Source organism: Phyllopteryx taeniolatus, chromosome 7 (genome assembly GCF_024500385.1).
Source record: "Phyllopteryx taeniolatus isolate TA_2022b chromosome 7, UOR_Ptae_1.2, whole genome shotgun sequence".
NCBI classification, from domain to species: domain Eukaryota; kingdom Metazoa; phylum Chordata; class Actinopteri; order Syngnathiformes; family Syngnathidae; genus Phyllopteryx; species Phyllopteryx taeniolatus.
In genome coordinates, this window is record NC_084508.1 from 28,688,325 (window position 1) to 28,700,656 (window position 12,332).

Below are 12,332 nucleotides of genomic sequence, written 5' to 3' on the forward strand. Positions count from 1 at the left end.
ATAATCTCAGCAATCTGTTGCTTAGGTGGAGGTGATTTTGAATGAGGATCATTTGAGGGAAGAGATTGTCTTCCTCAGGAGAACCCTGAGGTCAAAACTGAGGTTGGCCTCTGTGAGGGCCGGTCACGGCCTTGAATCCAGTGCACTAAAGACGAAGGTGCCGTATGAGCACTGCAGCACTAAAGTTGTCCTGCTGATGGAATGGGCCCGCGCTGTGTGTGACTTCTACAATCTGACGGTGAGTTTGTGAGCTCTTGTTTTCAGCTGGCTGTGTTGACAACATACTTGGATGTTGGGGGGTTTGCATTGTTCTTGACTGCTGCAACGTGCTTCTCTTGGCATGTAAATTTATAAAAAATGGAATTTAACATCGAGCAGGTAGCACAGTGCATGAGTGTTTAGCTTATCTGTTTTACCGGAGGATCTGTATCCCTTTAATGCCAGAACAGTTTTTTGGTGTCACAGTGGAATTTTTAAGATACCGCTGTGGTTTCTTAGTATTATAATGGATATTTATTGAGAATCAGAGTCGATCAGTTGAACAGAACATGGTTTCTAGAGGGGGGTGAGAAAAGAAGATGACAAAGCATCCATCCATCTAATTGTAAAAAAGATGAGAAAAGTATATCCCAATATATCTAGAACAATGACCGGAATGTTGTATGGGGCAGTAGTGCTCCACATTGTGGGGGAAGGACAGGAGAGGAAGCAGTCAGGACAAGGGTCGTGAACCCGGCTGTACAAGTGAAGTGGCTATGTAAATACTTAACATCTATAGGACCAGAGTTTGAGTGAGTAATTATTTCCCTCGTATTCTATTGCTCTCATTTACGCAGTGTCCCTGAATGCACCTCGCACACTCATGCTGCTGCAGCTTCCCTGCCTAGTTTCATTACAGAGCGAAATAGGAAATGCAGCCGGTATACCTTCCTTCCATTACCATGTCCAAACAGGTACCTCTGCTGGTCACTTTTAATATTACAGTTGATTTACTGTGTATTCTAGAACACCAACATCGCAGCAGACCCTGTGATGTGACTATTACTCCCACGCAAATTGAAATGACGATGCTCAAACAAAATATCGTGTACATTTTCAGCTGGTAATGTTCAACCTGTAACCGTCTCAAGTAGTTCCTGTCAAAAAAAACATCAGTTTGTTCCTAATTAATGTGCAGCAACCATAGCTTTCAGATTTTCTGATGAGTAAACATAAAGTACTCTGAGGACAGAAACAATGAGTGATACAATCAATTACTTCGTGGTTGGGATGCTGCTGAGGAATTGAGGGAAAAAAAATTGAGAGAAAAACAGCACAAAGTTAACGCCGTAAGATTTCAATTGATTCGCAGATCAGAAGGATGATATCAGCACGAAGAAAACAACAAAACAGGCGATGAAAATGCAAAGACACTTCCTGACACAAAAACTGACAAATAAAACGATGTTTTCAATGATGCCCTGCGACAACTTTGTGCCGTCTTCCAGTCAACGAAGACTGACAAGTGTACAGCGTTGTCAGCCTGAAAGCTTGCATCAACCGTCGCATATATCCATCCATCCATTTTCCGTATTAGTTATCCTCACTAGTGTTTTTGGGATGTGGAAGGAAACCGGCGTACCCGGAGAAAACCCATGCAGACACTGGGTGAACATGCAAACTCCACACAGGCGAGGCCGGATTTTAACCCGGGTCCTCAGAACTGTGAGGCAGATGTACTAACCAGTTGGTCACCTATAAATATACCAAATATATGTGTAACAAAAAAAGTAATTTGATCATAACTTTGGTTGTTATTTAAGATTGCCAAACTACAAAATATATTTCTGGGGACTACACTAACTTTTGCACTTGTAGCACTTTTCAATTGGTCGCACCAGCACATGATTTGGTCGCACCATTTTTTTGAGGAGGTACAGTATGACCATGGCATACCATAGTTTCGTATGAAGTAAAGATGGACAGTGACTCGAGATATAATTGTAAAATATGTTACTGTGAACAAGAGGTTTGTGCGCAACAAGCATTAACAGACAAAACAGGTAAAAATTTAAAAAACAAGCAAACAAAGGGGCAAGTTTTTACAGTGACCCTCTTCCCCTGGGAAAATCACTTAATTTTGAGCATTACCACGACCATATGATTGACATACATTTAAAAATGATTGCATAAGTATACAACCATTGGGTGGCAACCAGTTCATGGTGTACCACCCCCCCTCCTGCCCGATGATAGTTGGGATAGGCTCCAGCACGCCCGCGACCCTAGTGAGGAGAAGCGGCTCAGAAAATGGATGGATGGATGGATGGATGTTCTGAAAGTGACTTTGTATAAGGTTGGCAGCTTTGCAGTCACAGCCTTGAATGAAATGTTATTAATAATTGGCGGATTTGATTTATTTTTATATTTTACTTATAAAGAGCTTTGTGTTGAATTTTTTTTTGTATGAAAAGCACTTACAAATAAAATTTGATTAACTCGTTTGGTGTTTTGGTTTTCGGCCTTGGGTTCATCAGCTTCGCTTTTCGGTCAAGAATTTTCGTTTCGGTGCATCATTTAGTATTTTCCTCTTTAAACACGTCCTAATTTGCCTGGATTTTTGCTTTTCAAGGTAGTTAATATCCGCTATAATGTGGTTCCAGCCAGGCCAATTTGTCAAGTTTAATGTACTACCCAATCACTTATTTTGGTGTTTTGTAACTTCATGTAACTTGGTGACTAGCATGGTGTTCTTGTCGGTCTCTTGTCTTAGCCTCATCCAGTCCATTATGAATCATAATGATGACAATTAGGCTCTAGCTATGGAATATTTGAGTATCCTACTAAAAATGTAATTGAATAATCGAGTATTCAGATTATATTTTTGATGGTTACAGACCTATTATGAATACACAAGGAACAAAACAAGCCATCTCTATACTTAAAGCTCAAAGTTTGTGTGTCTGTTTTCAAAGAGCCGCACGTTCCTGCACGACTCCAAGGTTTCAACGCTCTCTTTAAATACCAAACTAATAATACATATCATGACAGGGAATTCTTACTATTACATGCGACCAAGGACATGTAAAAACATGCAGAAACATGTACTATAAGTGGAGGCTTATTGCAAAACGTCCAGGAAGGTGCAAAAATGTGCCGGAACGTTAAAAAATGTGCACGAAAACGTTTTTGCTCTAGAAAGTATTAGGCTTTCCGCAGGAAGTACAGGGTTAAGGTGCCCGCCTAACCCGCTAGTTTCACTTAAAAATGAACAACTAATTGTTTTTCCTTTTCTAAATAATAAACTGTTTTATTTCTCAAATTCATGTTGAGCAGCAAACTATTTTCTTGTCTAGAAATATTTTCAGTGAGGCAAGAAAACACATTTCAGTTTAAACAGCATTTTTTTCCTTGGCATTCTTAGCATTTACTGTATTAAAAAGATATGGCATGAATTAAAATAAGGCATAAGGAGAAAGTTGTGCAACTTCACTTGAGCAAGCGAGCATTTTAGCGTTCTGCCAGCAAGATGAGGCGAGAGAAAAAACACAAGACAAGACTAGAGGAGGAAGGGGGTGAGAGGGTTTGCCACCTTGGAGAAGACCACACCCATCAGCCTGAATCTTGTCTACAAATTTGATCAAATGTGTTTAAAATCATATTAATCTAAAACACTCCCAACTTTGTACTGTCATGCATAAGATCATTGTTTAAACTGGTCGTGGCAGATCGGTTGCTTGTTGTTCAAGACAACATTTCGTACTGTTTGATTTCAAATCACAAGGAACAGCTTTCAAAATCTTGCAGAGGACCTGTCAAACTGACAATAGTGACACCAAGGTATACATTTGGAATATTTCTACTTCTGTTTCTAGTTTGTAAGATCTCAAAACGGACATTTTATCTTCCGTTAACAAACATCAAAGGAGAGTTGGTTGGAGCTTGCAGTTCCTGTCAACGCCAGTAGGTGGCACCTCACGTGCATGTTTGAATATTATCCACATCCTTAAGGGAGGGTCCGCTCAACCTTTTGGTCGGGGAAGGAGTCTTTTGAAGCCAGGAATCCAGATTTGACGGGAAGCTGCTAATTAGGTTAAGATCAACTCGACGTACACCAGGGATTCTCCTTGTGGTTGTCTCACAGCAGTTCAGCGTGGAGTGGGCTGATCAAGTGTTGGGAGTCCCTGTGGCGTTTAATAGGTGAGAATGACAGATAAAATTATTTCATGACGAACAACAGAACAAGAGTGCCTATATTTAAATTAGAATATTTAAATGTTGCAATAATTGCATAAATAATGAAATAAATAGTGAAATAATTAAATGCATGTTGAAGTAAATGTTATTAAATAAATACAAATTAAATAATTCATGACACTTGTTTACTTATTTAATGAGGCATTTATTTAATTTTGGCAATCCTGGTAAGTGTGAATGCCCTGTGATTGGCTAGCGACCAGTCCAGGGTGTACCCCGGCTCTAGCCTCTAGAGAGACAGATGGAACATCAACCAGCTTTGAAGTCTGAACAAGCACGATCAGGAAGATGGTCATGCATGTATGTTTGATGTCGACATGGACCAAGACCTTTGCTCTTGGGCAAACAAACAAACAAAAAATATAATCATGTGTGCTGTACAGGCAGCAGTACAGCAAACCAGCATTATCACCCTGCTTGAGCCAACCCACTGACCTTGAAACACTGAAAGGAAACATTGACATTAGTGGAGCAATGCCCTATTTTATGCTACAAAGCGTTTTTGAATCAATTTAAAATATTCTTGAATGTTATTTAACTGGTCCAAAATAACAATCACTTATACTTTTGGCTTCAAGATAAAGGTACTTTGTCATACAGTATGTATAGCAAAATTTGCTCTCTGCTTTCAACCTATTCATTAAGGTGAGGTGGGCAACAACAGTGAAGGATCCATGGACCAAATCCAAATCTTTTGTCAGCACATTGGTCAAGGGAACTAGCTGCAGAAAAGTAAAATGATGCATGAAAGCTTGTCTTTGTTTTGTTTTTTAGCTGGAGAACTTCACTGTGACATTCTCAGATGGCCGTGTCCTCTGCTACCTAATCCACCACTACCATCCCAGTCTCATCTCAGAAGAGTCTGTGCATCACAGCACCACCCAAACTGTAGATTGCTCATCAAGGGGTCGCCTGGAGCTCAACTGCGCAGCTATTGACTCTGACAGCTCTTTTGAATGCTCTCCCTCGTGCCTAAACGGTGTGGTTTACTTAAGACATGAAGAAATTTTGACATGCATAAATTTGACATACTCGAGTCAGTTATCCCTTTTTATTGAGAAATATTTTATTAACAGTTTATGGCTCATATGTTAGTTTGTTCTTAATGGCTTATACTCATTGTATATGTGAGGGGTTTTGTTGTTTGTCATTTACTGGAGCAGGCCCTGAGTCTCCCTCTGCAGAGTTTAAAGAACTACTGGAAAATGAAAAAAGCAACTTCAGGCTGGTTAATACTGCGGTGGCTTTCCTGGGTGGCGTACCTGCCATGATCAATCCAGCCGACATGTCCAACACCATCCCCGATGAGAAGGTGTGATTAAACCAGATTTTTATCAAACTAACACCTAACCATGTGTGTAGATCAGCATAGTAAGACCCTGGATTAAGATGTACCGCAATTTCTCATGTATAATGCGCACCCCCAAAGTTGACGTCAAAATGCTGGAAAACCCTTCAACCCATGTATAATGCATTTTTACAATTCATGATTTTTGCTTCTACCCATATGATCAAAGTATTATCTGTATTTTGTTTGTTTTTTCAAATAATTATTCTGAAGTTAAGCACTTTATTTGAACATACTTTCTTTTTATTTACTTGCTCTTACTTTGAAATTCACAGCCCTACTTTTATTTAGTAAATGAGAAAAAACACAGTTGTGCTCATATGTTAGATTACCCAAGCAGAATTTGTAAGATGTGTACAATTATTTTAAGAAAACATGAAGGACCAGGCGAAACACACTTAATTTTATTTTAATGGGATTCAAATTAAACTGTCAAGCATTTCAGAAAAGCATTATCATTAAACAAAACATAACCATAAAGAAATAAATTATGTTTGTTGTTCAGTCATCAGTTGTATTAAAAAAAATTCCGCCTGGGTATGTAATCTTATGAGTGCAGTTGTACATATATTCAGTCATATGTACCCCTGTCATATTGGAACGTAAGTGTAGTCTACATCTTTTTCATAACCCCTTGGTGGCATACTAGAATGAAAGTGTACAACTTTTTCTTAACCTCTAGTGGGTGGTGGCATAGCGGAATGAAAGTGTACAGAATTACATAACCTCTAGATGGCGGTAAACATTTATACAATGTAAAAGTCTTTTTCATTTTCTCCTATACCGATGTATATTGCGCACTATAGACTTTTGACAAATTTTTGGGGGTAAAAAAATGTGCATTATTCACGAGAAATTACGGTAGTTGCGAATATGTTGTCACTCCAAACTAACCATGAAGATCCACAAGTTTAGTATGAGAGTCTGTGATACCAAGCAAGTAGAAACTAACCTTGCAAAGTGTCTAAATGCAGAAGAAAAGTTACCCTATTACCTTTATATCTACTTTTTCAACAGGTTGTAATGTCTTACCTATCTTTCCTGTGCGCTCGTCTGTTGGACCTACGTAATGAAACCAGAGCAGCTCGGATCATCCAAGGTGTCTGGAGGAATTACAGACTAAAGAAAGACTTGCAACACTACAAGGTTGGTAACGTGGGAGGTAGAGTAACTGGGTATTGCAAGTTTGATGGCTGTCTCTGTAGATGAAAAAATTTAATTTCTTGCATCGCAGTAAATGGTAGTAATACGTATTGTTTACTACGTGTATTATTGGGACAGGAGAGAAACAAGGCTGCTGTAAAAATCCAGATGGTTGTGAAGCATTTTCTCCAGCGATGCAGGGGCAAGAAGCAATATGCAGCGTCCATCATCATACAATCTGTTTGGAGAGGCTTTGTTACACGCAAAAGACTGCGGATGAAAAAAGAGGCAGAGCTCCAGATCATACAGAATCGAGCAGCAACCGTCATCCAGGTAGAAGTTGTTGACTGTTTTATAGTCCTACTGGTCATCCTATCTCTATATATATATATATATATATATATATATATATATATATATATATATCAATATCTGTCTGTCTGTCTGTCTAATCTTTAAATACTTGTTTCTCATTTACACAGGCACAGTGGAGAATGTTTTCAGCCATGAGATATTACCAACAACTCAGATACAACACCATTGTTGTCCAAGCACAGTGGCGAATGAAAAGGGCTGCTTCTGCTTATGGGAAAATCTACTGGGCGACAACTGTCATGCAGAGATATTTACGAGCTTGGATTCTTGCGAGAAAAGTACGCAAGCGTTATCTCTCCCTCAAAGCTGCAGTGACGAAAATGCAGAGAGGGTACAGATTGTGGAAAATCCAGAAAACTCAAAGGGAAAACCATGCTGCCAGAATATTACAAACCACATATAGGAAATGGTACATGGAGAAAATAGCCAAAAGAACAGCTGCATCTATTAAGATTCAGTCTTTCTATAGAATGCAGAGGTGCTTGCATGAATACAGAAAGATCCAAAGAAGCACCTTGCTCATTCAAGCCCACTACAGAGGTCATGAACAAAGGTGCCGCTTTCGAAGGCACAAGCAACAACACAACTCGGCCATTGTCATTCAAAGTGCCTTCCGGGGGCACCGGGTCAGGAAACGGGCCATGAGAATGAAATACGCCTCAATCGTAATCCAGAGGTGGTACAGAGCCTCTGCGAGAAGAGACGTGGAAAGGCAAATATTTGTCAAAATGTGCAGTGCTGCCAGAACCATTCAGGTGGCTTACCGAAGAAAACAAACTTGTGACTTGTTGAAAAAACAGCACACTGCAGCAACTGTGATACAGGCTGCATTCAGGAAATTCGCTACCCAAAACCGTTACCTTTCTCTAAAAAAAGCAACGGTTACGATACAGCAAAAGTATCGAGCCACAGTTTTAGCTCGTCAGGAAAAGGCAGACTTTGAAACCCTCAGAAAGGCTGTACTCAATGTACAAGCATACTGGAGAGGCAGAGCTGACAGGATGATGATTGAAAATTACCATCAGTGTGCTACACTTATCCGGGCCCACTACTGTCGATACAAGGCTCAAGCAACGTTTCGGTCAAAAAAGTCGGCATCTGTTGTCATTCAGCGCCAATATAGGGCTTATGTAGCTGGCAAGAAAACAAGGAAAGCATTCCTCCAGAAGAGAGCAGCCTGTGTTGTGATAGAAGCTGGATTTAGAGGCATGAAAGTTAGGAAAGATATGAAGAAAAAGCACAATGCTGCAACTGTCATTCAGTCTACAGTTAGGATGTATTTGAGTAGAAAAAAATACATCATCCTTCAAAGTGCAATCATCATCATCCAGAGCCATTATAGAGCCCTACTCCACTGCAGAACACAGCAACACAAGTACAAAGAGCAAAAGAAAGCAGCCTTAAAAATACAAGCAGTTTACAGAGGCTGGAGAGGAAGAGAAGAGTTTAAGAAGAGGAACAACGCAGCAACAGTAATCCAGGCTTTGTTCAGAATGCACAGAGTACGTTTGACTTACCTTGCTACTAAGTGTGCTGCAATCATTATTCAAGAGCGATACAGGGCCAAAATCCTCATGGAGCAACAGCTGAAGAAGTACAAAACCAAGAAATCTGCTGCTATCATCATCCAGGCCACGTACCGTGGCTACTGTGCCAGGATGAAGATTACACAGATGCACTGTGCGGCTATTGTCATTCAAAGAAATTTTCTCATGATCCATGGGAGGAATAAATTCCTCACTATTAAGTCAGCAACTTTGATTTTTCAGCAGCGGTACAGAGCAGTGGTCTTGATGAGAAAAGTCTGGATGCATTATCTCTTAAAGCGCAGGGCAGCCATTTGCCTGCAAGCAGCCTTCAGAGGATACAGGGTCCGAAAGCAGTTGAGCATCAAGCATAATGCTGCCGTTAAGATTCAGTCAAATCTGCGGAGGTATCTGCAGAGAAACTACTACAAAAGGCTTAAATGGGCTTCCTCTTTTATGCAAGCACGTTACAAAGCCAACAAAGAAAGGAGACAGGACAGTCTGGCTCTGAGTGTGAAGACACATGCAGCCATTGTCTTACAAGCTGCTTTCCGGGGAATGATATCTAGAAAACTAGTTAAACAAAAGCATCATGTTGCCATTATTATTCAGAGAGCTTTCAGAGCCCACTATGAACACAAAAGGTTTATTGCCTTAAAATCCTCAGTGCTTGCCATACAACGTAGATATCGCGCCAATGTGGCAGCCAAAGCTCAAATGCAGCATTACCAAAACATTCATAAGTCTGCAGTCATCATTCAGGCAGCATACAGAGGGTTGCGGGTCAGGAAGGACGTTGCTTGTTGGCATCAGGCTGCCACTTTGATCCAGTCTACTTTCAGAAAGCACAGAGAAGAAGTCAAATTCCAGGAAATCAGTTTGTCGGCAATAATCATCCAGAGATATTACCGGGCCTATGTCCTTCAGAAACAATATAAGAGATACTACCTGAAAGTCAGATTCTCAGCCACCATTCTTCAGGCAGCTTTCAGAGGTCGCTCTGTAAGACAAAGGATTTCCAAGATGCACAGAGCAGCTACCATTATTCAAGCAAACTTCAAGAGGCATAAGCAGCAATTCCTCTTCAGGAAACAACTTTGGGCTGTATGTGTCTTACAGCAGAGATTTAGAGCTATGAGACAGAGAAACCTTGAGGTAAAACGCTATCAAGAAGTTAAGATTGCTCTGATTCGACTACAAGCTACATTCCGAGGAATGAAAACAAGACGATCCATCAAACGAATGCATCTGGCTGCAACTGTAATCCAGTCTGCTTTCCGAAGTCACAGAGAGAAAGTCAAGTTCCAGGCCATGCGTTCGTCAGCCACCATCATCCAGAGATGCTACAGAGCCTACGTTCTTCAGAAAAAAGAAAGGGACTACTTCCTGAAAGTCAGATCTTCAGTCATTTCTCTGCAGGCAGTTTGCAGGGGTTGTTTGGAGAGAAGAAGAATTTCCAAGATGCACAGAGCAGCTACACTCATTCAAGCAAACTTCAAAAGGCATAAGCAGCAATTCCTCTTCAGGAAACAACTTTGGGCTGTCCGTGTCTTACAGCGGAGATTTAGAGCTATCAGACAGAGAAACCTTGAGGTAAAACGCTATCAAGAAGTTAAGATTGCTCTGATTCGGCTACAAGCTACATTCCGGGGAATGAAAACAAGACGATCCATCAAACGAATGCATCTGGCTGCAACTGTAATCCAGTCTGCTTTCCGAAGTCACAGAGAGAGAGTCAAGTTCCAGGCCATGCGTTCGTCAGCCACCATCATCCAGAGATGCTACAGAGCCTATGTTCTTCAGAAAAAAGAGAGGGACTACTTCCTGAAAGTCAGATCTTCAGTCATTTCTCTGCAGGCAGTTTGCAGGGGTTGTTTGGAGAGAAGAAGAATTTCCAAGATGCACACAGCAGCTACACTTATTCAAGCAAACTTCAAAAGGCATAAGCAGCAATTGATTTTCAGGAAACAACTGTGGGCTGTCTGTGTCTTACAGCAGAAATTTAGAGCTCTGAGACAGAGAAACTTTGAGGTAAAACATTATCAAGAAATCAGGAATGCTGTGATTAGTCTACAAGCTGCCTTCCGGGGAATGAAATCCAGAAAATCCATCAGACAAATGTATCTGGCTGCCACTATTATTCAAGCAGCTTTCCGAGTCCATTGTCAGTTCAAGCAGTATATGAAAATAAAATCCTCTGTGCTAACCATTCAGCAAAGGTTTCGCGCTACTGCAGCAGCCAAATTTCAAAGGAAAAAGTACTTGAAAGCACGCAGCGCAGCCATCATCTTTCAGGCGGCATACAGAGGCCAGAAAACCCGAAAGCACATTGCTCATTTACATCAGGCTGCAACTGTAATCCAGTCAGCATACAGAAAGCATGTTGAGGTAGTAAAGTTTCAGGTTATGTATGCGTCTGTTGCAATCATTCAAAGGCAAGAAAGAAACAAGTTCCTGAAAATCAAACACGCCACAGTCATTCTTCAGGCTGCATATCGAGGTCACTGTGTCAGAAGGGACATAAGTACACAAAATCGCGCCGCCAGTTTGATCCAGTCATACTGGAGATGCTCGGTACAGAGGCGCATCTTCCTGAAGAGGAGAGTGGCGGCTGTGAATTTGCAACAGAGGGTCCGAGCAATGCAGCTTGGCAAAGTACAAAGAAAAAAGTATGCCCGACAAAGGCAGGCTGCAATCACCCTTCAGACTCATTGCAGAGCCTGGATTGTACGAAAGCAGGTAAGGTTAAAATTATTGTTCAGTCAAGCATGCGTTGGACTCATTAACAATTTGAAGTGTTGAAAGATCAAAATGATCATTAAAAAAAATTATCAATTTGTACTCAAGGAACTTGAGGCTGCCAAAGCACAGATAAGACTTCGTTTTGCTGGGGCAGTCTACCACCACCTCAGTGCTATAAAGATCCAAAGAGCTTGGCGAGCACACTGGACCTTGGAGTCTGCTAAGAGACAGATACATTCTGTCATCATTATACAAGTACAGTAACTGTTAGATATTTATGATACATTGAAGTCTGAAAAAAAAAAACGTATTAATTTACATAATCGTTTGGTCTTTCTGCGTCGTAGAATTTTGTGCGAGTGAGGCTGCAAAGGAGACGGTACTTGGCGGACCGAAGGAAGGTGGTTACAGCCCAGAGAGCAGTCAGGCGTTGGTTAGCTCGTCGCCACAATTCTGCTTCTGTCATCCAAAATGCTGCTCGGAGGTTCCTCCTCCTCAGGCGCCAGAAGAGAGTTGAACAGGGCATTGTCAAAGCTCAGGTAAGTTTTCCATTGGTTCATGTCCGAAGTATGCATCAGAAACCGTTCACACAAAGCACAGTTACAAGATAGACTTGGAGCACATTCCATTCTACCAGTTGTATCACACATGCTTCAGCACTGTTGCGCCTCCCTGTGTGTATCCTGCAGGGCCCGTACACCACGGTAGCTTCATCTGTGCTTGAGTTTGTTTACGTACACAATCACTTCAGGGAAGCGTGACTACTACTACATACTGCATCTTACTTGATCCAGTTTGGAATCTTTATTTACATTATGAAAAAAAGTCTTGTGCATCAGCAAACGCACCATGGTCAAGCCCGCCTGCAACTGTGCTGGGGCCAAGGAAGTACATGGATTGCCTAATATGAGTGCAGCCTTACTTGTATTTACAGTATTAAAGCTTTTAAATACTTTAAAAGG

At 41.0% G+C, this 12,332-nt stretch overlaps 1 protein-coding gene across 1 annotated transcript in view; it reads left to right on the forward strand.

Annotated features, from left to right (window-relative positions):
* The window catches only part of aspm (assembly factor for spindle microtubules), a 29,805-nt gene that overhangs the window by 13,576 nt on the left and 3,897 nt on the right, over window positions 1-12,332 (forward strand). The window contains exons 14-21 of the mRNA XM_061779639.1: window positions 26-238; window positions 5,011-5,215; window positions 5,400-5,548; window positions 6,602-6,730; window positions 6,866-7,060; window positions 7,210-11,367; window positions 11,476-11,625; window positions 11,718-11,909. Of these exons, the coding sequence (XP_061635623.1) occupies window positions 26-238; window positions 5,011-5,215; window positions 5,400-5,548; window positions 6,602-6,730; window positions 6,866-7,060; window positions 7,210-11,367; window positions 11,476-11,625; window positions 11,718-11,909 (5,391 nt within the window). The remainder of the gene's footprint in view (window positions 1-25; window positions 239-5,010; window positions 5,216-5,399; window positions 5,549-6,601; window positions 6,731-6,865; window positions 7,061-7,209; window positions 11,368-11,475; window positions 11,626-11,717; window positions 11,910-12,332) is intronic.